General features: G+C 51.0%; 11 protein-coding genes across 11 annotated transcripts; 7 read left to right on the top strand and 4 right to left on the bottom strand.

Annotated features, from left to right (window-relative positions):
* Positions 1–86: 86 nt before the first annotated feature.
* BO88DRAFT_407718 (putative glycosyl hydrolase) lies at positions 87–2986 on the bottom strand. The gene is made up of 4 exons (XM_025707511.1): positions 2734–2986; positions 1719–2673; positions 412–1647; positions 87–352 (listed from the first exon to the last, which is right to left on the bottom strand). Exons 2-3 carry the CDS (start codon positions 2599–2601, stop codon positions 563–565), a joined length of 1968 nt encoding a protein of 655 aa, XP_025559316.1. The 5' UTR covers positions 2602–2673; positions 2734–2986; the 3' UTR covers positions 87–352; positions 412–562.
* Positions 2987–4545: 1559 nt separating this feature from the next.
* On the top strand, positions 4546–6383 carry BO88DRAFT_372607 (NCBP3 domain-containing protein). Its single transcript, XM_025704244.1, has 2 exons — positions 4546–4841; positions 4915–6383. Exons 1-2 carry the CDS (start codon positions 4698–4700, stop codon positions 6196–6198), a joined length of 1428 nt encoding a protein of 475 aa, XP_025559315.1. The 5' UTR covers positions 4546–4697; the 3' UTR covers positions 6199–6383.
* A 185-nt stretch (positions 6384–6568) lies between these two features.
* On the top strand, positions 6569–9021 carry BO88DRAFT_395494 (uncharacterized protein). Its single transcript, XM_025705197.1, has 3 exons — positions 6569–6852; positions 6909–8085; positions 8314–9021. The coding sequence occupies exons 1-3, from the start codon at positions 6591–6593 to the stop codon at positions 8741–8743; spliced, it is 1869 nt and encodes a 622-aa protein (XP_025559314.1). The 5' UTR covers positions 6569–6590; the 3' UTR covers positions 8744–9021.
* BO88DRAFT_457218 (60S ribosomal protein eL29) lies at positions 8755–9472 on the bottom strand (the record flags this gene model as incomplete). The annotated part of the gene is made up of 4 exons (XM_025710984.1): positions 8755–8790; positions 8883–8985; positions 9279–9330; positions 9466–9472. The coding sequence occupies 4 exons, from the start codon at positions 9470–9472 to the stop codon at positions 8755–8757; spliced, it is 198 nt and encodes a 65-aa protein (XP_025559313.1).
* A 279-nt stretch (positions 9473–9751) lies between these two features.
* Positions 9752–10396, top strand: BO88DRAFT_407716 (uncharacterized protein). Its single transcript, XM_025707510.1, has one exon. It carries the CDS (start codon positions 9874–9876, stop codon positions 10141–10143), a length of 270 nt encoding a protein of 89 aa, XP_025559312.1. The 5' UTR covers positions 9752–9873; the 3' UTR covers positions 10144–10396.
* Positions 10397–10577: 181 nt separating this feature from the next.
* Positions 10578–11472, top strand: BO88DRAFT_446346 (F1F0 ATP synthase subunit delta; the record flags this gene model as incomplete). Its single annotated transcript, XM_025710278.1, has 6 exons — positions 10578–10709; positions 10786–10808; positions 10901–11031; positions 11142–11230; positions 11294–11383; positions 11440–11472. The coding sequence occupies 6 exons, from the start codon at positions 10578–10580 to the stop codon at positions 11470–11472; spliced, it is 498 nt and encodes a 165-aa protein (XP_025559311.1).
* A 378-nt stretch (positions 11473–11850) lies between these two features.
* Positions 11851–13280, top strand: BO88DRAFT_428781 (uncharacterized protein; the record flags this gene model as incomplete). Its single annotated transcript, XM_025709102.1, has 2 exons — positions 11851–12947; positions 12971–13280. The coding sequence occupies 2 exons, from the start codon at positions 11851–11853 to the stop codon at positions 13278–13280; spliced, it is 1407 nt and encodes a 468-aa protein (XP_025559310.1).
* Positions 13281–13925: 645 nt separating this feature from the next.
* On the bottom strand, positions 13926–16413 carry BO88DRAFT_418625 (uncharacterized protein; the record flags this gene model as incomplete). The annotated part of the gene is made up of 3 exons (XM_025708354.1): positions 13926–15794; positions 15845–16212; positions 16263–16413. The coding sequence occupies 3 exons, from the start codon at positions 16411–16413 to the stop codon at positions 13926–13928; spliced, it is 2388 nt and encodes a 795-aa protein (XP_025559309.1).
* A 1081-nt stretch (positions 16414–17494) lies between these two features.
* BO88DRAFT_372594 (putative L-cystine transporter) lies at positions 17495–19142 on the top strand. The gene is made up of 4 exons (XM_025704243.1): positions 17495–17624; positions 17693–17710; positions 17804–18242; positions 18314–19142. Exons 1-4 carry the CDS (start codon positions 17584–17586, stop codon positions 18680–18682), a joined length of 867 nt encoding a protein of 288 aa, XP_025559308.1. The 5' UTR covers positions 17495–17583; the 3' UTR covers positions 18683–19142.
* Positions 19143–20672: 1530 nt separating this feature from the next.
* BO88DRAFT_457213 (putative C2H2 transcription factor) lies at positions 20673–21710 on the top strand (the record flags this gene model as incomplete). The annotated part of the gene is made up of 2 exons (XM_025710983.1): positions 20673–20690; positions 20742–21710. 2 exons carry the CDS (start codon positions 20673–20675, stop codon positions 21708–21710), a joined length of 987 nt encoding a protein of 328 aa, XP_025559307.1.
* Positions 21711–23243: 1533 nt separating this feature from the next.
* Positions 23244–24874, bottom strand: BO88DRAFT_348716 (uncharacterized protein; the record flags this gene model as incomplete). The annotated part of the gene is made up of 4 exons (XM_025703424.1): positions 23244–23361; positions 23422–23619; positions 23673–24642; positions 24709–24874. The coding sequence occupies 4 exons, from the start codon at positions 24872–24874 to the stop codon at positions 23244–23246; spliced, it is 1452 nt and encodes a 483-aa protein (XP_025559306.1).
* Between the last annotated feature and the right edge of the window lie 2278 nt (positions 24875–27152).

Below are 27152 nucleotides of genomic sequence, written 5' to 3'. Positions count from 1 at the left end.
GTGGAAAGAGAAGTAATCTAAGAAGATAGCTTCCAGACTCATCTTGTAGAATGTTCGCTACTTCTCTAGTACTCGATAGTCGCCACGCTTTTGCCATGGGATTCAGCCGTCGAAGAATCCATCCATGCAACACTTTCTTGCTTTTCTTTCCTTGGCGAGGCTGAAAATGAAGCAAGAAAAAGAAAGGAAATAAACCATTGACCCAAGTATTGAAAAAGAGGGCCATCTAAGTCGCTCTTCGAATTTGTCATTTGCCCCCTCCCTACTTACTGCTTCTGTTCGCTACCTAATGAATGGATGGATGCACTGTGGCCACAATATTCCAGTAGCAGCATTACTGTAAGATTTTTTTCTACGATATCGAGTCAGTCCATCACATACACATGCTGACAGATTGCATTTGTGATTTACTTTAGTGGATAGTGGCTGAACTTATCTCTGCCTCTGACAATTTGCAACTCGATACATCCAACCCTATACCCCCTGTCGAATACATCAATTCATCCCATCACCGCCAGGCAACTGCCAAATCCAAATACAAAATATCCCACGAGACACTCACTCAAACCCTGACAAATACCGGCGTCGTCTCAATCGGACACTCCACCTGAATCTCCTTCCCTCCCTCATGAATCACATCATCCTGACCCCAAACCTTCCACGACGCTCCAGCCGGCAAATACACCTCGATAGATCTCCTCCCAGCCTCGAACACCGGCACAACAAGGTACTTCGAACCAAAGAGATACTCCGTCTCGACATCCCATGCTCTCTTATCAGCAGGAAACTCATAGAACAGTGTTCGCATGACGGGCGTTCCCTTCTCGTGCGCCTCCTTCATCAAACCCCTCGTGTAATCGCGCAACTCCTCTCGAATCCCAATGTACTTTTTACAGATCTCATAGACTTCCTCACCATACGACCAGATTTCATTATCGGATCCTGAATCCGTGGGCCGGTTCTCCGGCTTGGGTTCCCGATCGCCATGCAGTCTCATCACAGGACAGAATGCCCCCCATTGGAACCAGCGCGTGAACAGCTCCCGGAATGCTGGGTCCGATGGATCGCCTCCATGGAAGCCCCCGATGTCTGTCGTCCACCAGGGTATCCCTGCCAGACCCATGTTTAGTCCGGCCGCTAGTTGGTTGCGGAACGACGACCACGAGGACGCTATGTCGCCGCTCCAGACTAGGGCGCCGTATTTTTGGCTCCCGGCCCAGGCGCACCGTAGGAGATTGACGATGTTGGTTTGTCCCGCTGATTCCATGCCTTCGTAGAACCCCCGCGCGTATTCTTTCGGGAAGATGTTCCCGATTTGCATGTTGCTGCCCGCGTGGTACCGGTAGAGGTCGAAGTCGTAGACGGAGTATTCGGGTTCGGCTTCGTCAAGCCAGAAGACTTTGATGCCTTTGTCGTAGTAGTTTTGTTTCGCTTTGCTCCAGACGTAGGCGCGTGCGGACGGATTCGTGGCGTCGAAGTGTGTGATGTCGCCGTTGCATTGCATGGATACGCGGAGGCCTCGGTCATGGCGGATTAGGAGGCCCTTTTCGAGCATTTCGGGGTAGTTGGTCGAGGCGTTTTCGACGGTTGGCCAGACAGAGACCATTAATTCGACTTTGAGGGATTGGAGTTCTTTGATCATGGCGTCTGTCAGGTGGGGGAGGGTGTTAGTTGTTGACAGGGATATATATATATCTAGGTGTATGTGAAGGACTTACCTGGATCAGGCCAGAACTCGGGATCGAAGCTCCATTCTCCTTGATGTTTCCAGTGGAAGAAGTCAACGACGATAAGGTCTAATGGTATGTTTCGTCGCCTGTATTCTCGGGCGACGTCAAGAAGCTGCTCCTGGTTCCAGTATCGCAGCTTGCATTGCCAGAACCCGAGGCCGTATTCGGGCATCATCGGCACATAGCCAGTGACTTTGCTGTAGGCTTCCTCGATCTCAGCTGGGCTGTCTCCTGCGACGACCCAGTAGTCGAGCACCTTGGTAGAGTAGGCTTCAAAGCTCATGGTATTCGTCCCTAGCACAGCTCGTCCGATAGCCGGGTTGTTCCACAGGAATCCGTAGCCAAGGGAGGAGAGCGCGAAGGGGACACTGGCTTGAGAGTTCCGATGGGCTAGCTCTATATCCGCGCCCTTGAGATTGAGAAAGGGCTGTTGGTATTGCCCCATTCCGTAGATCTTCTCTTTAGGGTCCAGCGACTCGAATCGCATGGTCAGATGGAAGTCGCCTCCGAGGATTGGTCGCAGTTCGCGGGCTTCGACCTCCAGTGCGCTGCATTTGGGATCCTTGAGATCGCGGCGATTGCGAGCGTATTCTTCGAGCAGCTTGTCACCTTTGTGGTTGTAGATGGTGATCTTGCCGCGTTGGGATACTTTGGCTGTGATCTTGCCGTTGGTGATGCTGGAGTCTTTGTGCTCTTCGATGCTGATGGTAGGTTCGATTGACGGGACCTTGGAGGATAAGGCCCAATCTTCGGTGGGCATGGAGGCCAGCTTGGTAGCTCTCACTCGGAGCGCATTGTCGCCCCATGGCTGGATCCAGAGGAGGTGGTCGTCGAACCGGAAAATGAGTTTGTTGTCTTCGGTGTAGAGCATTGTGATGGTGTGGTTGTCTGGGTGGGTATGCGAAGGAAGTGGATTCTGAAGGCCACTGGAGCACGGGAAGGGCTATGTTTGTTTTAAACCTGTCAGTTTAGATGTGGAAATGAGGGGGGTGTTTGAACATGCTGTGCAATTGCAGCCCCTCACGATGACTGTCCTAACAGTACAATAGATGCGGTCCAATTGGGAGATGGACACAGCATCCTGCTAGGGCCGCATCGCTGCCTGCGTCACAGTGTCACCAACGCCACGACGGGCATACTGCCGACCAGATTCATTCATCTTCGTCCAGTAGAAAAGGCAGCGTAGAGAAACGGCTGCTCTAGAGCGAGTGACTTGTTCCGGCCAAGAGATCGGAAGTCATTTGGGTCCACGAATGGGATTCGTTGGGCTGGGATAGAGGAATATAGCCTAATGTTAACCGCCACAATCCTTTAGTGAGGTGAAGTTCCGGGGGAGAATCGAGATGACAAGAAGCGGGGAAGGCGGCAACACAAGGATTGTATCTGGTCATGATTGCAATCATGCTATCTTGACCCAACTCATCATTGCATCTTTGCTAAAGTAGGGATAATATACAGCGGTTTGTTTAAAAGGTGGAACGAATCCTCGGTTCTGTATATAGAAAAGAAAAGCCAGCGTTGGCCGTTGATGATGTAGACGGCTCTACATATGAACGGAAATCAATATAACATCATGTTCGCCCCAAATTCATGATCAGTTGCATCTTCGTGCTACTGCATGATATTCACCGCTGACATTCTATATCGCCGTAGCAGAGTGCAGCAGGAACATCGGGACGACAATCCGGCGAGATTAATCATTATCGTGCGAAGCGACAGCGCCCTACGCGGATCAGGTGTCAAGCCATCTTAGTCTGAGCAGACTCGCCATTTGACAACGAGAATGGCGGAAGTTACAAGAAGCAGTGGCTCCCACATGATCGAAGACTGTATCGCCCGGAGCTCCGGTGGGGGTAGCCCGGGGTTTTAGCAGGGCCTGACCGTTCGCTAAACGGTGAAACAGAGTAGGAAAGTGACCTGGAAGTTGAGGCACCGTTTGATAACCATCTGCTAGGGTAGTACGTGGCTTGGTGTACCACTTGAAAGCTAAATGAGACTGCCATCGGGTTGATATATTGCTACCATTAAGGGCAGATTATTATCCCGGAAAGCAGACCACTCAGTCACGTCGCATCACTGGGTCATATGGAAGGACGATAAAGCTGGAAGTATGGGACCTACTTCTCATAGATGAAAACCGAAACCACAGGGAAGACTATGCTCGCTTTTGTCACGCCACAAGTATCATCGAGTGAGGCGATAACAATTGGTGATGCGAATAGATCATAAAGCTTTCAGCGGACATGATCAACATGGTTACCACCACGACTCTTCCTTGCATCAGAGTTTGAGTGCAGCTTCATGTCACTTGATTTTCAATTTGATAAGGTTGGAACCATTGCCATGATAAGATTGGAAGGGTGTTCTGATGCTGAGGAGAATGTTGCTTCAAGTCCATTGTTCGACAATAACAGACTAGTCGATCAGCCGTGTCTCATTTGGAACTGTCATTTTACGAGCATGCCATAATCTCATTTCCGAGTCACCAAGAGAACACCGGTGACCAACAGCTCAACGCCAGCTTTAGCCATGTGTTGCTTGCTTGACATGAACGCCGTCATTGTTGCGCCGATCACCAGCAAGTGCCGTTAAACAGAATTTGACTATCTGATCAGTCTAATCTGCTTTATGCGAGCCTGTAAATATTAATAAAAGAAGCACGCTCTTCTCTGAGATCTAATTGATAGTTGAAAATCAAATGAGGAGATCACCAAGTTGAAGTGACAAAGAGAGAGCATCGACATCATCGCCAGCGGCAGCGGCGAAACTCCGCCGGCGATTGGTCCGGGCGGTGTAGAAGACAACTTCCTTTCGGCTTCACTTTACGCTCATCTCAGCCTCCTCGCCGCCCCTCTTCTTCTCTGTTTCATTGCCATCGAGCTTTGATAAAGCTACTTCACTTTACTTCTCATTTTGCTTTGGTATAACATCCAATACCCGCATCTTCCCACTGAGTCTCCTCCCTCAATGGAGGTAGCCAGCGCGCAACAGCCTTCTCTTCATCTAGACGCCTCCAACGCTGCCCCAGTCGCTGACACAATGGACGCCTCCATGGATATCGACATGGACATTGATCTTGGTCCCCTTCCGGAAGCAGAACCAATTGAGACTGTGAGTGTCATTTTTGCCTGCCCTATGTTAGCTTCTAGTCGTTCACTTCTAACATCTTCGTCGAACTGTCCAGGAACAAACCCTCGTGGCAACGACAGCTGCTCAAGATGAATACATCGACCCTCTTAACGAGGAGGCACAGTACGAAAAGGTTCATATACGCGGTGTAGACGAGTTGACAACGGATAACATCAAACAATTTGCTGTCGAACACTTCACCCTGGAGGAGCCAAGTCGCGTTGAATGGATTGATGACACATCGGCGAACCTCCTATACTCTTCGCCGGATGTTGGTCTTCAAGCTCTGTCAGCTTTTACGCAGGTTAGCGAGGAGGAGGATGCATCTGCGTTGCCTGCTCTACGGTTACGATCTGCGAAGCTTCTCTCTACGCACCCCGACTCTGTCCTCCAGGTTCGGTCAGCCGTCAAGGCAGATCGCAAAAAGCCCCGCGCGCACGAAGCCAGTCGGTTTTACCTCATGCACCCTGAACATGATCCTCGGGAACGCTTGCGACGAGAATTCGCCGCCGACAGACGACGCTCGGGAGGTGGAGATGTCAGTGACGGGGATTACAGGCGAAGACGGTTTGATGGTCGAGAACTGCAACGCCGGAGAGACCGCGATGCAGACGAGAGCTTCAGTGCCAATATGTACGATGACACGCCAGCAAGCCGCGATCGCTCGTCGGACCGCAGTCGCGAAAGGCGGGGAAGGCGAGGGGGACGCGATCTATTTCCACAGGAAGAAGGACGATTGTCTGGTCGCCTTCGCAACCGTAGCGCGTCACCCGGCCGGGATACATTGATGGAAGGCGGATATGCTGAGGATGATCGGCAGGATCGCAGACGGTTCCGCGACCGGTCGCCGCAGCTCGGTCGCCGCAATGAAGGCAAGGAGCTTTTCCCGTCTTCAGGTGCGAAAACTAGCGATACGAAAACGCGAGAGCTCTTTCCAAATAAAACTGCAAAAGAACTCTTCCCCCAAAAGGTTAGCAACCATCGCCGGTCAGACGCAATCGATGCTGCGGACGAGACCGCAGATCTATTCTCGCGAAGAATCTCAGTGCCTCTTGTGGATGGAAGTCATGATCAACAACCTGCGCGCCGTAAGCGGGATATTGAGCTTTTCCCCGAGGCGACCGAGACAAGCGGTCTCAACATCCGCGGGGCAGCAAGGCAGGATCAGGGCATGTCGATTCGTGGTGCGGCAAATGGCATGTCAATCAAAGGACGGGGATCATCTGTACGTGAACTGTTCCCTTCGAAGTACGGTTCGAACGCCGGCAAGGAGCTGTTCTCCGATAAGATTGAGGGGCGAGGAGGGCCACGACGCAGGGCGGAGGACATGTTTAGCTGAGGCCTAGAACTTTAATTTGGGTTAGACCTTTGGCGAGCGACATGTCAAGTCGCTATGTGCATATTTGCCTGACTGGTTTCTCTTTGGTTGTCATTCTGCTTTTGCTGGGATGGTGGTGTGAAAAGATACCAATATTTCTTTCTATATATATTTATAGTTTTGTACTTCAGCCTATGAATGAGAACATCTTAACTCTCTACTAAATGCGCTATCTTCATGAAACCAATGTAGTGCTCAGACGGCTTATTTGCGCAGGCCACTTTCAATTTGGTGTCAGAAACATAGATCTGGTCCGAGTGGAGCCATGAAGCTACTAGCCCGATATATATCTTATTCCCAGTTATCACTCGACAAACTACATTCCGTCGCTCAATCCCAGCTCAACCTCCAAGATGCCACCCTCATCACAAAACATCCCACTAGCCAGCACCCTCGTGGCCCGTTTCTTACGGACCAACAACTACACGCAGACTCTAAAAGCTTTCCTGCAAGAAGCGGGGCTCCCGTCCGATGCGGGAGAACAGCGCGGCAAAGACGATACGAGCAACTGGACCATCGAGAACGTACTCGAGGAGAAGAAAGCCTTCGACCAAAGCAAGAACTTTGAGCGATACGGTGACAATGACAAGGACAAAGATGTCTGGAGCGTTCCAGGTCTGTATAGAACCTCCATGCCCCGCTCCAGACTAGAAGCTGACCTCCCATCACAGCACCGACCAAGCCTAACATCATCCAAACGCCAACCAGTTCAAACCTATTGGCATGCTCCGTAGAGCAATGGCAAAGGCCAGATGCGCAAGCAGAGCCATATCTGATCGCCACCGGCGCAGACAGGCACCTTCATCTTTTCCAAACATCTCCTGGCCATGAGCTCGTCCAATCATTCACGGGCACATCAGAAGCCCCGATTCTATCATACATCCCAATCCAGAAAGGGAAATACATCCTCATGACCAACATGTCAGGCCAACTTCTTCTTCAAAAAGGCGCAGAAATCATCGACCGCCGCAAAGACCACGCCAAATACGCCGTCAAGGTCATCGCCTACGAGCAGAAGAACAACAACAGCAACGGAGCAGACGCCACTTCAACCTCTACGACAATCTGGATCGCAACCGCAGGCTGGGACTCCAAGATCTTCCTCTACCGCATGCAAATCAACAACGAAGCCCCCACGCAAATCGGCGACCCCATCGCCTCCATCCCATTATTCTCCAACCCTGAATCCATCCTCTTCACCACCCACATCGACAACCCCCAGGATCTAATCCTCCTCGTCTCCCGCCGCGACTCAAGCAATCTTTACTACTATCATGTCAAACCGTCAGCAGACTCAACCACGGGATACGAATGCCCCCTAATCGGCAAACAGAACCTCGCCCCGCACTCCAACGCCTGGGTCGCCTTCTCCCCCTCCTGCCTGGCCCTCAGCCCACATGACCCAGGTCTCATAGCCATCGCAACTTCGACTCTTCCGCATATGAAGGTCATGATTGTGCGGTTACTGTTTCCCTCAGCAGAGAGCTTGGAGACCGGCTCGGCGGAGCAGGAACAGGAGCCAGCCACGCAGGCGGCGCAGGCGTTCGCTGCCCTGTCGCTTCAGAATCGCGAGGACGCGGCTATCTTGATCCAGGCGAATACGTTTGCGCCGCAGACGGCGTACTCGACGCCGCAGGTTGTGTGGAGGCCGGATGGCTCGGGAGTGTGGGTTAATGGGGATGATGGGGTTGTGAGAGGGGTGGAGGTGAAGACGGGGAGGGTGGTGACGTTGTTGAAGGATGGGCATGAGGTTGGGTGTAAGATTAGGACGCTTTGGGCGGGGTGGGTTGATGGGAAGGATGAGGGTGAGAGGGAGGAGTGGTTGGTTAGTGGGGGGTTTGATAAGAGGTTGGTTGTTTGGAAGGTTGAATGATTTCAACCTTTTTAAAGTCAAGAATAAGAGCTCCAGTTTATATAAGTATTAGGTATATTTTGAGAAAAAGAGAAACCATAGTATATATTCAATTCACTATCAAAACCTACAAGGCCTACATGGGTATGGTAGTATGTAGCCCTCCGTCCATGCACCCTCTCGCCATGGTAGAGCAAAGAGCAAAGGGTGTTTGGTAATTGGAGGGCATGGGATCTTCTCTCGGCACGTAAAATAAATCCTTCAGCAAGCGCGCATGGAAAAATAAGCACGAAGCTGTACACACATATGCCTGTTTCTTCATCATCAACACCAACTTCACCCATCATCAAACTACGGTATGAGAACCGCAACGTCAACAAAAAGCGAATGAACCACCGGCCACGGGAGATAAATGAAGCCCAAGAAAAAGCAACACTAGAGAACCGTATCCATTTGCTTTATGTGACAAATCCGGTCTTGCGGGGTAATAACAACCCAACGGGACATGAAACCCTCATCCATGTGTTTTGTCTCTTGACTGGCGCTTTGCGTTGCTGTCGTTGTCGGTCGCACATAGTAAACACAGGAAATGAGATAAGAGCAAATCAACCAACTCAAATCGCTTTCATTTCTTTTAAAACGTTTCTATATTAGTTGGAAGTAATTTATGCGATCTCGCGCTTGCCCTCCTTGCGCTCCTTCTGTTCGGGTTGTTAGTGTCGATTCTTCTTCTCGGCTTCGCCCAACAACTGATGAAATTCTTGTTGGATCGGCCATAGGGAAAAAGACGTACCAGAGCCTTGGCGGTTCCGTGAAGGGCGTGTCTGTGGTTGCGGCGGAACTTGGGGTCGACACCCTTGAGGGAGGGGTAACGGTGGGTCTTGGGCTTCTTGATACTGTTGAGTTGAAAAAAGAAGGCGATGGTCAGTGTTCCGATCTATCTCAAGCGGTCTCGTTGTAGTTGTTGTGTTGATTCCCGGAGGACGAATATGTCGAATGTTGGATATTGATCGATATCCTCCATCATCGGGGCGAGAGTATCTATGCTCTTCCTCCTTATCCCGTTCGCTGAACCTCACATGTGTCGAAGATATCGTCCGCTATCCAACATCGCAGTATTCGTCCTCGGGCGTTTCGTGTATGGAACAGATGAAAAAAGGTAGGAAGAAATCCGGCTTATTATACGCACCCGTTACGGTGAGCCTTCTGGCTGTTGTGGTGCTGAGACGCGTTCTTGGACTCTGTAGAGATTCATGTCAGCTATACATGATTCTTCGATGTGAAGACGGTCGATAATCGCATTCTTCGTCCGAGAGAGACGGGAATGCAAAAATAACGGGGTTTGAATATTTTGGAGCAAAAGGGGTGTCACGTACTCGCCATCTTGTCGGATTTGTCGCAACTAACAGACGGTTGACGAGGAGTTGGCGGGTGAGGTTATCCTGAACGGAGCGGAAGGCCAGAGTCCCCAAGGCAGGTTCGGCTAGGGCTGGTTTTCTGTGGGATTTCGCTTACCGAGCACGGCTAGCGTCCTGCCCGTCTTGGTGTCTTCTTCACTGTAGGCCTACTTCTCTAGCTACTGCTTGGGCGGGGGGTTGTCCTGGCTTAGGGTCTAGATTTGATTGTATTCGGGATTATTGATTGCTAACTACATGAATCTGCTTAAGGTGCTAGGTTCTGCTTGCTACTTGAATACTTTCATGGAGACGGTGGCGCATCGTCAATGTCGGGGATCGCATTGATACCTGAGGCACCAAACAATCCCGTGATTGATGACTAACAATATGGTCGACTGTTTGGAGTCAATGCTGGGGAAATACTGCGTAGTATGCATGACTATGAAGCACACATTGACCGGAGGTTTAGATGTGGAACGCAGAAAGCATGTGGTTGAAAAACTAGGCAATCATAAGCCCTGTCCAATTGATGTCGATTCGAGATCAATGGTATGGATGGATATGGGATCCATAATTTTGATGATGGGAATGTTGACAGCCGGATATCACGTGATATTAACATGGGCCCCAGTGATGGATACATGCGGACTTGGTTGAATGACCGTCGGTATGACGGTGGTGATATTGCTGATGGCTGTCTTATCTCCTATCCTCTTACGCGCCTAGATTGCTTTGATTTTCCCATTTTGTAATATTGTAGCATATGCTTGTAAAGAATCGTGGTAACAACAACCACATCCAGCCGGTAGTTTCACGTCCGGGATGCAGATAGATAAAAGATAGGCGCCCTTAGCAGTTAGCAGAGAGCGATCTCCGCACACCCAAGGCCAATAACCGGAGAACAAGAAGGAGTCGAGCGTTGTGCAGGTCAACGCAGCAACCGAGTACGGCGGTCTTCTGTTGGCGCGTGGCCCACCACGTGACCGCCCGAGCCGCTAGGGAACAACCGGCATCCGACTTCGACCTTTGCAACTCCCAACTCAGGTTCAAGAGGGATACTATCACCACCCACCCCCTTCGTCCATTGCAAGATGAGCTCTCTCCGCTTCGCTCGCTCTGCCTTCAGGGCTCGTCCCTCCGCTTTCCGCGTTCCTCTCCAGCGCAGAGGTTACGCCGAGGCTGTGTCGGACAAGATCAAGCTTTCCCTGACCCTTCCTCACCAGGTACGCCTCCGATTCCGTTGAGCGCCTCTGTGCACCTGCCTGAGTGTTTGATACTGACAATTTATTCTCTCAACAGTCCATCTTCAAGTCGACCGGCGTGTATGTAGCCTCGCAATCCGAATATGTTGAAAGCATTGCACGACCACCTTTCACCTTAGACCGCCCCATACTTACGAACCTTTCCCATATAGTGTCCAGGTCAACATCCCCGCCGAGTCCGGAGAGATGGGTGTTCTCGCCAACCACGTCCCCTCCATTGAGCAGCTCAAGCCCGGTCTCGTTGAGATCGTTGAGGAGGGTGGTGCCAGCAAGAAGTTCTTCCGTACGTCCGACCAAACGTGTTGATATTTGTGCCGCGGGCCGAGATTCTTCAGATCAGCCGCTACACATCGTGTCTAGGACAAGACTGACATAACTTCTCATGAATTTTAGTGTCTGGTGGTTTCGCCGTTGTCCAGCCCGACTCCCAGCTGAGCATTAACGCCGTCGAGGGTTTCCCTCTCGAGGAATTCAGCATTGACGTAGGTTCTAACCGATCCGTGCTTTATCCTCTGGGCAGTGCTAATTCGTCACCCTCAACACAGAACGTCCGTTCCCAGATCGCCGAGGCCCAGAAGATTGCCAACGGAAGCGGCAGCGAGCAGGATATTGCTGAGGCCAAGATTGAGCTTGAGGTAGGCCAGACACCTTTAAACAAGACCCGAACATCCTGACTAACAACAAAAAACAGGTGCTGGAGAGCCTGCAGGCCGTCCTCAAATAGATACCTGATGTACATATCCACTCGCGACTTCAACTTTGAACCTGTAGAATTATAGCAATTCTCATGAAACATTACTTGCATGGTTTTCGGGGCAGATGCCCATAAATAGCTAATTATGACAATTGCCTTGCGCTGATAAACTGGTTGCTGATGCCTTTCTCGGCTACACGCCTGCCTGGGTTGCTCTTTCCGACTTAGTTGAGGAGAGACCTCTGCTTTCGCCTTCCTTATTCTTCCTCTTCCACTCCTTTCTCTTGCCTACTACCTAACTTCTGCTTCATTTGGTTTCTTTCGCTTCCTAACTAACGCTGAAAAAGCAGACGACTGACATCCAGAAAGCCTATGATGCCCCCTGCGTTCACCAAGCCAGTTACCATCATGCAGGAACCCAAGTCCAGTGATCCGGAATATCCCTTCTGTCAGGCCTCGGACAATCCCCAGAACTTTTCGAGTCGACTACAGTATAAACACCCAGAGAATTGTCCTGCCCGCCCAACCATGGCCCGCAGCGATTCTCATGATACTGACGCTTTCCACATATTTCCAATGGAGGTGGATAAAGAACACCCGACAGACCCGTCAACCTCAGCATGCAAGATGTTGGAAACTTTCTCCGATAAGGACACTGCCAACCGCCAAGGAATGCCCGACATGTTTAATGATGCATTTGTTTTTGAAAAATGGTATGAGAGCACAATCGGACCTTGCGGTAAATCAGACCGAGATACTCCGTCTCCGGCGAGACCGGGAAACACCACCCTCGCTATATTGAATGAGAAAAGCTTATCCGAACGCAATAGTCGCGGTCCTGTCGAGGCTAAACCAGCGTGGAAACCGCCAAGGCCCCCTAAACCGCGATTCTTAGCACACCTTGACATTGCCGGCTCCGAGACATACGAAAATGCAACCCCGAGTCCGATGCCTGCCTTGAGAGACGATCACGTGGATCACAAATGGCTAGCACCTCCCAGAGCTCAGATGTCCACTCCCCAGGGCTGTTCGAGGTCTCGTATTCGATTGGCCAACCGATCAATATTGCTACAAGGTATGGACAACGATATCGGCAAGCGACACAGAGGACCCTGGAGTGACCCCAAGTTCGGCCCATCCCGATTCCTGTCCCGGCCTGCCAAACGTGGCACAAAGCCTTACCACGTCAAGAACAATCTGAGCCAGCCGTTCCCCGCCCCCTTGCCTTCAATTGACGGCTTGCCATTGCGCCAGGATTTAAGGATTGCTAAGTCGAGGTCTGCCAAGACATGCGTCCGAAACCCCAGTAACGCCTTGTTAAGCCCCCAAGAGGTACCAGACCCAAACCTGAAGCGTATAGGGAACTGGCTTGAGAAGCCACTTAGCTGGATTTCCCAACTGTTACAGCCAAAAGAACGAGGTGTTATCAGTATAATCTTGATTGGACAGCAACCATTTCAGCACCCACGTTCCGGATTTGCATCATACGAACTCATTGGAGCTTCGTTTGGCCATGGCCAAACGCAAGCGCGTCGGAGTCTATTGACACACACCAAGGGCAAGAGCTCAACCTACCTGTTTCTTCATATGATGCCACCCGCCTCTTTCGGGCCGATATTACAATGCCGTATCTCGCTATGCGGCTGATCTTGGGTTTATGTAACGTCTTGCGGAGCCTGACACACAGAGAAGTCGTGGCTAGCTTTGTGCACCTCTTTGTGAGATTCATCGGACTTCCAGTATTGTATGTACTAGAGAGGTTCAGCGTCAACTTCTCCATTCACCAAAGGGAGTCTGATACGACCCAGAGCGCAAGAGACCAACATGCGGCTCTTTGATCAATGGCTTGAATGATGTCTTGCTCAGCCGATGTGTGATTGAGGACAATACAGCGCTCGATACTCTGCTACTGATGGTACACTTCAGACGTGAAAAACATCATTTTTTATTTTCACTAAACAACAAGAATGCAGCACAATATGAACGAAATGGCGACCATTATATGCAGGAATCGGAGACAAATGAGAAAACCACAATTCAAGGAGCACCGACTCCTACTGCTTATGAGCCTAGTACTGTCCATTTCCTCATAGCAGTTTTATCATAAACCAATAGCCAAACGAAACCAACAATTCGTATCCATTCCCTTGCTCATTGCAACCGTTCTGCATGGCTGCTTTCATAGCGTCATTACCGGACATCACCAGACAAGAAGCTCTTTCCGAGCACAAATATCTTCAACAAGCACGAAGCGTAGTTTCCAGAAGAACCAACACCCGAGACAGCGAGTCATTGGCACTTGTACATCAAAACGTATTTCAAGATTGACATGAAGGGGTTAAATTCAAAAGAAAAAAGAAACAAATTCATGGGACGCAATTAAACACCAAAGAGAAGAGGGGCATGAAATCATCAAGGTTGCTATACAGGGGAAGGGGAAAAGAAGAAGAAAGGTCATGGGTTATAGCAAGGGATAAATTTCATCAAGTAAATTCCACACCATGCTGTTGTCTTTCTTGACGTGCACGCGCTCTCTCCGCGCGTCTTCGTCGACGATTGCTGGCGTAGTCCCCGCTCGCTTCCGTCCCAGTAAACGTACCCGGAGACGCGATACTCCCTGTTCCATAAGGATGGCTAGATGGCACAGGGGGCGGCGGGGGAGGCGGCATATAGCCCCCGTTCCCGTTCTGAGGCGGTGGTGCATAGTAAGCTGACGCCGCAGGAGGAGGCATACTTGATGATGGAGCGGCGGAAGTTGCTGGGAAAGCTGAGGAAGCTGCCGCAGCAGCAGCAGCCTGTTCACGTTGCATCTGCTCCTGTTGCTGGCGTTCTAGCTCCTCGACACGGCGCCAGCGGTCGTTCGAACCCCCTTCGTTTCCGGATAGTGAGCTTGCACTGCCGGCGCGACGGCGGGAGTTCCTTCGCTCTCTTCGTCTTGCTTCGCGACTGGCGGCGGCTTCTTCATCTGTTAGTCTTCGGAGAGTAACGTGGCGGCCGTCGTTGTGCATTTTCACTTTGACGGAAACCGGGGGAGATGCGATGGGGTCACGGTGGCGGCTGCTACTCCTGGGTCGGCTGCTGCTTCGGTGACGGCTGGCGCTGCGACGGCGATGTGCCGATGATGCAGCACCGAGGGCTGTTCCGGCTGCTACTCCTGATGCGAGCTCCGTGGGGCCATGTGTAGATGCTGCTGGTCCGGGATATTCTGAGGCTGCTGGTGGCGGAATAGGTGGCCCTGGTGCCGGTGGTATGTCTGAGCGTGCTCCGTCTACTGCTCCGGATGCCATTGGGGGTCCTGCTGCTGAGACGATGGACTCGCCGTGCGGCGGACCGCGGGGTGGCCGGGAGAAGTCTGATGAGAGATCCGTGGCTGTGAATGATGCCGGTCTGTCGCGTCTTGGGTAATAGCCCTCTCCGGGGTAGCGTCGCTTGCTGTTGGCCCGGGCCAGCCGCTCATCTTCCATCTCCCGACGGCGCATATCTTCCACGCGACGTTGTTCTGCATCACCTTTGCGGCGTGAGAAGAAACCCTTGATCGCTGCGAAGGCCCCCGCTCCGAGTAAAGCGTCTCGGAGTCCGTGTGATGGCCTGCGTCGGGGAGCTTCAGAAAGATAGGTGCTGTTGTAAAGGTACGACGAGCCTGGGCTTTGGGGACGGCTAAGAGGTCGACTTGGTGGTCTGCTCGGGGGCCTGCTGGGGGGCCGGCTGGGAGGTCTACTAGGAGGCCTGCTCGGCGGACGGTTGAGAGGCGTATGCGCTGTTGGCTCCGGTCGTCGCCCATCTTCCAGTCTACTCAAGCTTTCTTCGGTCATGCTGTCACTCCGAGTATGGGCTCTGCTGTATCGACCGGACTCCGTGTCGTTGTCTCGTTCGCGTCTTCTGTCGAAGAACTTCTTTGCGAGCCAGGCACCACCGCCAATTGCACCTAATTTTAGAAGTAAGTTCCCTTTGCCACCACGCCGTGGGCCTTCGTCGGAAAGCTTTTCGTCTGAGAAGCTGGTATGCGATTCGTCGTAATCGTGTGGTCTGCCTCTGGAACGACGTCTGAAGAGCGAAGCTAGGCCGGCCCCGGTCGCCCCTGCGGCAGCCATGGGTCCGAGGTTACTATGGCCATGGTCATCGGCAGCTGAGGGCCCTGAGACATAGCTGAGCCGACTTTCGTATCCGCCGCCCTCCATGTGATACCCTTCTGTGTCGTATAGATATGACAGCACGAAGAACACTACGAGGAGGATGAAGGCGACGATCGCGTAGAGAATAAAGAGCACCTTAGGCGAGCCATAAAGGGTGAGACCCAGCGGTATCTGAACAAGACCAAGGATTGCGAGGGCGCGTCCAATCCATCGATGAATCTGGCGTGAGTTAGCTTTTAGGCAGGACACCAAACGGTCACACAACATACAACAAGCTTCAATGGGACATGATAACTCCTCCTGTTCCTCTCGATCTTATGAACAAGCCAGCCCCACAGAACTTGAAAGATCACCAGGACATATATCGCGAGCCCGATACCGTGATGCGGGTTTGTCAGGCTTCTCTTTGGACCGACAGCGAACCAACCGAACACAAACACAACGGTGCTGAGCAATAATGTCAGGACTTGGCACCAGACATGCAGCTTGAAAGCCCAGAAAGGATTCCATCGAGAGTAGTATCGGATGATCAAGACAGAGATTGGGACGAGGAAGAGGAAGACGATAGTAGCGATGATACCGTGAACGGCTATGAGGGTATGGTACTCGGGCATATCTTTGAATCGGTTTCCCATTCCTGACATATGTGAGCGATTTTGCGCACCATAGAATTATAAGCTTACTTACCGTTGTATCGCATTGTGTCGAAGTTGATACCCATCAGATTAGGGAGGAGGAATGTGTCGCGCTCCGAGTCCCATGTTCCATCGCCGACATGCAGAGTATTCGAAGCGTAAGTACTGCTCCCCGCAGCGGAGAGGCCAGAGTCGACCGCCATGGTTACTGAAGACCTTGAGCTCTTATAGTTTCCGATCGACGTGAATTCCTCCCGATCTCATTGACACTGGAATGTTCGAACTACCGACGGAGATCTAGCGAGATCCCCCACTCCGAAGAATGCACCATGCGCTGATGGGAAAGGTCGAATGAAATCGATAGCAGTGGCGTCAACTTGAGTTCCCGGGGAATTCGATCGCAGAGGCTAAAACGCGACCGAGCCCAGCGTTGCAATGGTTGTTTATCTTTCGAGGAACAAGAGGCTAGCGGTGAGTGATAGGTATAGATGGAGGGTGGGGGAGGGCTAGGTAGTAGATATGGCAAGGATAAGAGAAGCGTGGCAGGACACCAGCCTGTATAGCCAACAATTGAAGACCACTTAGATGAAAAGAAAAGAAAGAACAGCACTGAAGCAGATGAACGGATCGTGGGACAGGGAAGCGGATAACCGCCGAACGATCGAGATGCAGGCTGGAATGCCGCTGAGGCTGGGGCAAGCAAGCCGCTTCATCGCAACAACTGTTTTCCATTTGCGGTTTAGCCCGTCAGCCTATATCCCGGACAACCACCCGCTGACTCAGCCTTCTGCCGCGGGAGACCGCCTGCGTATGCGAGTATGATTATCATCGACACCAATTGAACGATCCCTCGCAGGTTATCTAGTTCTTGTATCTCCATGATCGTGGCATTAATCAATAAACATGCCGATCCCGGTGAAAGCCGGGGCATAGTTAGCTGGGCTATTAGCCGATGACATAGTCTCACCAAAAATGGTTGCTATTCAAATAGCAGGGTCAGTGTCTTCCTCAAGGTTTGTTGGATCTCCACTCCACCGATCCTAGTTACTTGGTCGATAGTCTTCCTGTAGTAGTATTATAGTAGTATTCATTGTGAACCCTGCGGGCCCAGGTCAATTAATCAACCCAGGAACGATCCACCAGTTTTGCAAGGAACCCAATTCCAGAGACCAGTCAACAAAGTTGGGAAAGCGGTCAGGCCAGGTGACCGCAATCGCGTGCTTTCCGTATCTTATCAGCTGCTCTCTCCGCCAGCAGATCCACTCCATCCTCCCTTCTATCGAGGCATATAGATAGCCTCTCCATCTCGCTGCAGTGCCTCTCCTACTCCCTCCTATACAAGAAAGCAGCAGCAGAGCTACAAGGAGGTAATTATGGCAACTCAGCTAGAAATCTTCGTGAGAGCGCTCTCTCGGTAGGTCTCCCTCCTGATCTTTCCGCCTTATCTCATTTGTACCTTGTACTAACACCATGGCAACGCAGCCTACTCGGCTGGATATAGTACGTCTTCAAACCCGCGAGTACTAGGGAGGATACCCATCACGACAGACGTGAGACTTTGGGGGATTATACATACTTATTAACGTTCTTCAGCACGTTCTGTTGGTCTGCGTCCTTCTATCCCCAACCGATCAACAACTTCCGGCGACGTTCAACAACGGGGCTGGCAATCGACTTTCCTACCATCAACGTGCTAGGCTTCGTGTGCTATACCATATATACGTCCGCTTTTCTTTACTCTCCCGTGATTCGCCATCAGTATGCTGCTCGGCATCCACATGCTGAGGACCCGACCGTGCGCTTCAACGACTTTGCCTTTGCTCTACATGCCGTCGTTCTTAGCTTTATCACCTATACACAGTTCTGGCCGTTTATCTGGGGATTCAAGGTCTCTCGCCATCAGAAAGTGAGCAAGCCGGTAGCAGGCCTTTTCTGGGGCTCTATAGTCGGCGTCACAATCGTTATATTCATCGTTCTCGGCCAGAGCCCAAATAACGGCTTTGATCCATACTCTTGGGCGTGGATTGATGTCGTAAGTCATCCAAAGATCTGCAAATGGCTAATCCGCATGTGTTCTGACCCCTGGATCTTGTGTCAATTTAGATATATGCCCTTTCTTACGTGAAATTGGTCATCACCATTGTGAAGTACGTACCGCAAGCGTGGGTCAACTATAAGCGTAAATCCACATACGGCTGGAGTATTGGACAGATCTTATTTGATCTGTCTGGAGGTGTCTTATCCCTTGCCCAGTTGCTGCTGGATTCTAGCTTCCAAGATGATTGGAGTGGAGTCACTGGAAACCCCATCAAGTTTCTCTTGTCGAACGTTACCATCTTTTTCGATCTGATCTTTGTGGTGCAGCACTACATTCTCTACAGAGATGCAGAAGACGATAGCGGTAAGACCCAGAACCCGAGTGACCGGACTCCTTTGTTATCTGAGTCCAACGGCCTGCCCGGGCGCAGTTAGTATTTAGACTTCCGTCTCTTGTGGTGGTTAGATGTCGAAACTTTGGAACACTTCGGCGGCCCCGACCCGTCGGCGGTTCCGGTTTTCTGGATGAATCGGATATAAGAACGTTTTCTTTTTGGAGGGTCTTGGTCATGTGAAGAGCATCGAGCTGGTTGACTTTAATTTTTCTCGCTTTAAGATTTCTGGTCGGATGATGACTGAGGCTGCGATTTTGTGACATGTATGACCTCATAGACCTCTCCGCCAACACAGCCGACGGAGCAACCGTCTGGAAAGATGGCTGTAACTCGTATACAGCGTCTACTGCCTGGATTATCACACGAAGCTGAAAATAGTCATGTGTGTTGGTTGGGGAGGAATGATAGACGGCCCCCTCAACCGTGACAATGTATTTTTGGAACAATGTCTTTGGCTCTCTCCGCGAAAGTGTATCTACACATCCACACCGCGATGTAACATGGCAGTGACACGCGATCTAACCCGGCCTAGGCCAGATCTGCAAGCCCGATGGAGGCCAGTCTGAGAAGACTAAAGACTACTGGACCTGGCGACACCGCTCTTTGGCAGCCGGTCCATGCTGACAGCGACCCTCTTTCCGGGCCTTCCTGCGAGCAATCCTCCAGTCCCGGGGGCCCGTCACCTAGAAATACTGGCAACCAAGGCCCGACGGCAGGGATCGTGGGCTTAAGGCTTAAGTCCATCTGGCGGTAAGCCAAAATGATCTGCATTCTCAGCCATGGTTATAGCGTCGAAATGCACACCCATTTGGGAGTAAGCGTGGGGGCCTGACCTACCCGTCCAAGCAATCATCGCGAATGGTTGACGTCGTCCAACCCTCAACGGCGAGGGCCCTTGCCCAGTGATATGACTCGTACGACGACTATTTTCTTAGTTTGATGCCTTTTTTTTGCCTTGCCTCCTACCCTGTTGGGCCATCCTGGGATCGGATTACCTGGAACTTTGTTTAGAGGTTGTCGCTCGGCGCTGAGGCTCAGACGGCATTTAGACTTTCCAACCAGGTTCCCCATGAACCAGAGAATTCCGCATGCATATGTACGATGCAGTCGCCGGAACAAGTACACGACAGAACCAATCAGCACGCAGCTTCTTCCGTCCATACGCTGGTCCGCCGACTCCCCGAACGGACGCGCCCTATCAGCGCCGAACAAAAGGTCCTGCAACTACTGGATTGGGGCTCAAACGTCATCCTCATGTCCAGAACCGTCTGTATTACCCATCACCACTTCTCTGGTGCCTTATTGGAAATATCCTGTGACGCTCTTTACATCAGCCCTATCAAAAGAGTCGGACTTAAGCGGCAATGGAACACTTCCTACTTCTACATAAGCAGCAAGAGTCCAGTTTTGGCGTGGTAAACCGGGAAAAGCAAAGAGAAAAAGAAACCGCACACCAAAAAATCAGAGCACTAATATTGATCTGCTTGGGCATTGTGCCTCAGATTGGATGGATCGTCTTTGAGCAAATGTGTCATCCGAATAGGGTTGGTTCTAATCTTTCAGCCGCAGTGCATGACAATTCATTAGTTCTGCATGCCTATTCGAGTTACCAATCACCTCGCAGCAGCCGAATAAACGTCCCCCTTGGCTTCTGGAGAGTTTAGACACGGGAATCCCGAGCTGCATTTCCAGGGCAAACGTGGGAGCCACCAGCGATGAGGGCCAGTACCAAAGTCAATGGTACAGTGACATCGACGCCCTAAATCTGATTATCGAGCATCTGTAAAGGGATTCGCCCAGCTACCCGTTGACCGTCAGCCCTGGGGGATGTGCATAGCCACATCTGACATTCGAGACACTCCTGAAGATAAGAATGTTGGAGAACCACGGCTTCTACTAGCTTTAAATATCCAGAATGCATCCAAGCCCGCCAATCTGTGACAAACCATCCAAAGAAATAGGCTTCATTCCACCGAAACACTCCAAGTCGACTCAGTACATGAACTACAAGTACCGCCGAAGGTACGTCCATGGACAAAGATACATTGGTGAGACCCATGCTCAACGGACTAGGTTCCCTCCATACTGATTACTCCCAGAACAAGCGCACCCGAGTGTCTAGGGCACTTTTGACCAGTTCCGAACCATCCGCAATGACCTCAAGGACTACTATCAACAGAGACATGCTGATGGTGCCCGGCGGCTCCTCAACCCACAGTACGATGTCGCCAGAGGTGCAGCCATTTCCTTTTCCCGCTATAGCCTTTCAACAGGCCCCCCTGTCAGATGCCCGCAGCATGTCTGGGTCAGTCCCCTACGCCTTTGACCAAACACAGCCCCTCCATCAAAGGAAGCCAGAAGTTGGCACCCACTACTTTCAGGATCAAGAGTCCTATCCGCCTCTATTCTCACACCAGACCATACCACCGCAGTCATTCGGTCCCGAAATTGAATCCTTCCCCCCAGCCATACCAACCACAGACGGGGCATACTTTCCCATTGATCAAGAAGAATGGCTCGCGATAGCAGTATCACAATCATCTCCTAACCCCACAAATGCCGACTATTATCTCCCAGAGTCAGCTCCGTCCTCCTTCTCTCAATCACGGCTAACCCCCGTAACCACCGCATCTTTATCTTCCGCTACCACCGCAGACCTTGACTTCGAGCTAGATCTCGACCTCGATCTCGACGATCTCCAACTTCAATCACTCTCCGACACCTCCTCCGCCCGCAGCCAGACGCGAGATCTAAACAACTATGGTATTCAAAATCCCGACGGAACCTGGCGTTGCGCATACCCCGGCTGCTCCTCGCACGCCGTCTTCCGTCGGGGCTGTGATCTCCGGAAACACTATAATCGTCACCGCAAACATCTCTTTTGCCGGTACGAAGGGTGCCCACAGGCTGTGCGGGGCGGGTTCTCCAGCAAGAAAGACCGAGACCGGCATGAGGCCAAACACAACCCAGAGATTCCTTGTGAGTGGGATGGGTGTCAGCGGGTATTTAGTAGGGTAGACAACATGAAGGATCATGTGAGGAGAATTCATAAGAGGAGGGAGACTTGATGATGTCTCTTTTCCTCACTCCTTTGATCCTTCCTCCCTCTTCCTTCCTTTCTTACTGCTGCCCCTCCTCTTCATGAAAATATTTTTTCCTACTATCATCTTTTACTTAACAAATCAAACGGGATATCCACAGATTCGGGATTGGGCGGAGATATATGGGACCAACGGCGCGATTTACTGGATTTTCCTGAACGGGGTTATTGGTTTTATTTATATTTTGTTTCTATTTCATTCCATCTGAGATTCAAAATGAGGGGAAATTGGACCGCCAGCACTGCAGGACAGTGACAGTGACAGTCAACCTTGACAACTACTTACTACCTTACCAATACTAAATTGACTCACCATTCTACGTTTTACTGTACTTATACGTGTCATCTTTTGAGTCGCTCTGCTTATTAAGTACCTTTTGTGTATCTTTCTCAGCCTTCTCAATTTATGCTTTCTGACGTGGTGTGACTGTGACTTCTTATCACCGCTGAGCCGCATACTTTACCAGCTAGCTGGCTAGCACTATCGCTAGCCACAACATAACCTACTACAGCAACTCACGCTCAATAACTCATTTATGCTGAATCTCGCTGTTCCTTCTTATTCGCTAGAGTTAAATTTTCTCCCCAATTCATCTGATCTCAATTCATATCATTGTAGCCAGCTAGCCGCTCAGTTCTGGCTAGCTAGCTAGTGCAAGTGGGGTAAATTCAAGTCAAATCAAGACATCGTAAATAATAGGAAATGAGAAATGAAATGAACCGTTGGGAAGAAAAAAACGCCTCTCGTTACCATCCACAATTGAAAGAGAAAATTGGGGGGAAAAAAAGAAAGGGAAATGAGGACGCCAGAACCTCCTATATGTATAGTCTGAGGGAGAAGCGAAAAGCAAAGTGGGAAGAATAAGGTCGCAAATTGGGTAGTTGTGAATCAGAAAAGCGAAGAGGAAGAAGAAGAAAAAAAGAAAAAAAATAGGGGTTGAAGTGGTGTAAAGAAAAGGTGCGAAAAGACAAGTAAGAAACACGGCAAAAACGCCCACTAGCAAAGTCTTGTACAAACCCGTGCACACTTCGCCAGATTACTTAGCAAGACGAACGGGGGAATCAAACTATTCGAACACAAGAAGCGAATGACATGATGCGAGCAATGCAAGAAGATGAACGAGGAATTGAAGTTGGAAGTAGAAGTAGATCAAGGCTCTAACAACATCTGGTATCACTGAAAAAGGGGGGAGTCGAATAGATGTGGAAAAGAAAGGGGTTATTGGTGGATTGCTTAGATAGTGGGAAGGTTCGTAATGCATGTGCAGTCAGTATACATGAATGCCATGATGGTCGATGATGATAGACAAAGAATTGACTGCGTTATCCTCACAATGTCACATGGACGGTTGTTGAGAAAGTCAACTCTTCATCACAGAATAAATCAACGCGAACGGACGCTGTCGCTAATGCAATATCGTATAATGGGTAACCTGCACTTTTAGAGCGGATCGCTGAGCCGATGATAGAAAGGGTGATGAGGCCTATGTGAGTCGTAGATTCATGGTACGTTGTTCCGACGGCGTCGTCCACGCGTACTACCCTCTGGCCTTTGCGATAGGACCTGCCTGAGAGCCGGATCATCTCGGCTCTTGTCGACATGGTGGACCCTGACGTGTCTGTTTCGTGACTTGTGAGCTGGGTTGCAAGACATTCGATGCGATCGAGTAAAGGCTTACCGTTGCAGATTGTCCGGTCGAGGGTATTTGTGCTGTTGGTCTGGACAAAATGGGCATACATATCCAGGCGAATTATGGACAAGGCCATGTCGAATCATCTCGTTCTTCCTTTTAAATCCTTTCCCGCCGGGTCCACGCGGACAGCCAGCTATGGGGCAGAAATGCGGGCGATCCTGAGAATGGACATTTGCATGGGAGCTGTACATGCGATGAGCTTGGGTTACTGGACCGGTGCACGTGAAACTGCTTACTTCAACAGGTATTGCGTTTGGAATGGGGCTGCAGTGCAGCCAGGGTGACGGCACTTGTATGTGCCTGTGGAGACCGCTCCGTTCGAGTGTGTGGGGGGATTGTATGACCGATCACAGGTTGATGCTGGAGTCTGATCTGTCGGGGTGGGATAGCTTGTTGCGGGGCTCTTGGCCGTCTGCGGCGCAGTCTCATATGTTGAAGTGAGATACGTGATGTCCGCCTTGATAGGCGGCCGCCAGTAAGCCTGCTGGGATGCGGGCGACGACATGGCCGACATGTCCTTCGAGCTCGCTGGTGACAAGTGCGAGTAGGGGCTGGGCGGGACTTGCGGCGGAGGAGGCGGAATCTGGCCTAAGCGTTGGTGCTCCCAGACAGGATCTGTCCTTGATACCGGGGGAGAAGAAGATGAGACCGGAGGCAAAGGCCCGAAAGACGAGCCATTCAGACGTCCGGCACCAGCAGGTGGTGGTACATCGGTAACACCGGCCAATGCCGTTGAAAGGGAGGGCAGGTTATGATTCACGGAGCTCGCCGTTGCTGACGGGTGGAGGGCGGGCAGCTGAGCTGTTGGCTCCGACGGTGCTATCAGCAACTTGCTCAATCGTGCTTCAGGATCAGGTAGTTTCCCATCCTGGAATAGATGTGATATATGAGGGATATTAGGCGGCGTGTGCTGCTGCTGTTCTTCTTTGAGCACAGTTTCTTCAACTGGAATGGACGGTCGGCGTGGTTCCTTGTAGGGGATTGGAGGATCCTTCGGGCCTACAGACGGGCCTCCTTCCTTGGGCTCGCTCGGACTGATCAAATTGAGAGCCTTTCTCGCCACATCTACAGGCTCCTTGGTCTCCACGGAGGATTTTTCCGGGGCGAATAGGATCTTGGGAAGAACCGGATAGGGGTCGTCCGCTGGAATGCTGCGGTGAAGCGGATGTTCAGTTTCGAACCAGGCTATGTCAGGTCGATTAGGCTCTAAATGTCTGATCAGCACCGAGTTGCCCTCAGTTGAATCGGGCTTTTGGAATTCCGGCAGCTTACGCGAACTGCTCGGAAACTGTGCCTCTGCATCGTGCTTAGGTAGACCGCCCTTGGGTGATTGATCTCCGGTATCGAATGGAGGCGGTGACACCTTTGGCAAGTAATTGATCGTTGTGGGCTTCAACGCAGGGGTGCCAGGTCCATCGGAATCATATGATTCTGTCATGAAGGCGGCGGTTTTAGGCGCATCAGGTGCGCCGCCCCTTACTGTTCGATTTGGCCTGCCTGTACCTTTCGAGTGCCCTGAAGAAGTGTTTCAGAACACAGTCTTCGACCCGGAAAATAGACAGCCGCTCAAACGGTTTGCCAAGCAGAATAGGACACAATCCACTTGTCGATCGCAGGTGTGCTGGCACCATGTTAGCATGTACACAGGCTCGAGAAAGCGGTGGCACGACAGAGAAGGACAATGTTGGCTATGAATAGGGTACAGATGGGCAAGCCTGTGCAACGCTCACTCGGGAGAAAGAGAGCAGGTCACAGAAGGGGGGGATGAGACGCCAGACGAGCGTGCAGGGTATGGGAAGAAATCCAGAAGAACGTGCAAATATCCCGGAGGCAGCAAGTAGCAACCTAGATCTTACAGATCTCAAAGGGCAACACGAGCTGAACCAGTTACGAAAATATCCAGGATGCGAGTTGGGCCAAGAATAGCCAAGGGAAGAGAAGAAGCAAGGTGACAATTGATAGCAGGCAAATCGCCGGTCGCAAGATACGAGGGGTTTTCTGATTAATGGCGATGGGGGAAGAAGATGCAAAATAGGCTCACCTGCTGTCAGGAACCGAGAAAGCCGCAGGAACCGTGCAATGAGGCTCAATTGAAAGCGATTGCACGTCAGGACTCAGTCAACCACGGCACCACCGAGCGCATAGATCAATAAATCATGCGCGCGGGAATTCCGAGCCGCGTGGATAAAACTGGGGGTGGGAGAGGATGGGGAGGGGAGTGGAAGGGAGGGGAAAGAAGAACAGTTCAGGATAAGGTTGAACGCTCAGTGGTGGTGATGACGATAAGGGAGGTCACGATGTCACGATGTCACGGCTCGGGTCGAAAAGAAGAATAAAAGAAGAAGGTGGAGGAGCAGGGATCAGAGGCTGGAAAAATTCATCGTCTAACGGCGCCAGTAGCAGAACGGTAGTGGTCGCGAGCGAAGAATAATAAGAGTGGTGGTGTAGTAATAACAATAATAACAGCAACAACAACAATAATAATAATAATGGCAGAAAAGAGCGATAATCTTAGGCCCGAGCAATAACGATGACCGTGTCCGGTAATCAAGGGACGCTGGAACGAATAGTGGCCGATGAAGCTAATGGTCCCAGCAAGCGGGTTAATGACGCGCTTGGCAGGTGGTAAAAGGGAAAAAAAAAAAAGAAGGTTAAGGGTATGGCCGCGGAGCGGTCAGCAGGTAGTTGCGCTGGAACGGCCGAACCGAGGGGAAGGATCACAGTAGTAATAAAGGAAGAGCGAGGTGGGAAAAGGCAGATGGAGACACACGGATAGTTTAGTTAGTTTGGTTTGGCGTGGCCGTCGTGGTGGTAGTAGAATTGAGGAGAATGCAGAGAATCAATCCACTCAGAAGTGAAGGTTGATCCACCGGCCGGGCTGGAAAAACGCGGGTGGAGAAAGCAGCAGGTTTGGTTTCTGGTTTGACGGTTGAAGGTAGGTATAAGTGGTAGACAGCAAGCAGCAGCAGCAGCAGCAGCAACCGCAGCTGTACTTCCGTTAGGAGGAACCAAAGAAAACTGTAGGAAGAAACTGGCAAGGTCGGCAGGAGAGGGGAGTAAGTAGCAGTCGCCGTAGTAAAGTAGCAAAGAGGTACAAAATATAATAGTTGCAGTAGTTCTGGTTGGTTGTTTCGTTTGGCTGGCTGGGCTGGACTAGCTGGGTGAGAGCTGAGCTGACTGATTTATTGTCTCTGCTCTGTTCTGTTCTGCCTATTCGGCAGCTTTCGTCGGGTTCCAATTCTTGTTTTTTATTACTTCCACTTCCTTTTCGTCTTCTTGTTCTTTTCTTTTTTTTTTTTTTGCTCGGGTTGTCTTCTTCTTTTCCCTTGGCTGGTCAGATGCGGAGGCTCTGTTGGCGTGCTTCCCAAGCAAACGTTAGTCAGTCCTTGGTTCTGCTGTCTTTGAAGAAAGCACTAGTGAGGCTCCAAAGGAAATTCGGGTTTAGATTACTTTTTTAAAACGGCATTGGATGCCCACTGCAACAAAATCGTAGGGACTGGAACAAGAGAATAATGAAGAAGAATCCACAGGACACGACGGAAGAAGACGGAGGAAATGAATGAAGCTGACTCTCCAGACGCGCGCGCCACAGCGTGCAGACAGGCAAACAAAGTGGGGTGAGCCTGGAGGGAGGGACAACACCATCAACCCGGGTGGAGAGCAAAACAAGCAAAATTTCTACCTACCGACAATAATCCTAGTTAAGACACTCAACG

The sequence above is a fragment of the Aspergillus vadensis genome, assembly GCF_003184925.1.
Source record: "Aspergillus vadensis CBS 113365 unplaced genomic scaffold BO88scaffold_25, whole genome shotgun sequence".
In the NCBI taxonomy this organism is placed as follows: Eukaryota; Fungi; Ascomycota; class Eurotiomycetes; order Eurotiales; family Aspergillaceae; genus Aspergillus; species Aspergillus vadensis.
Note: the sequence above shows the minus strand (reverse complement) of the source record. Positions and strands in the feature narration are given on the sequence as shown.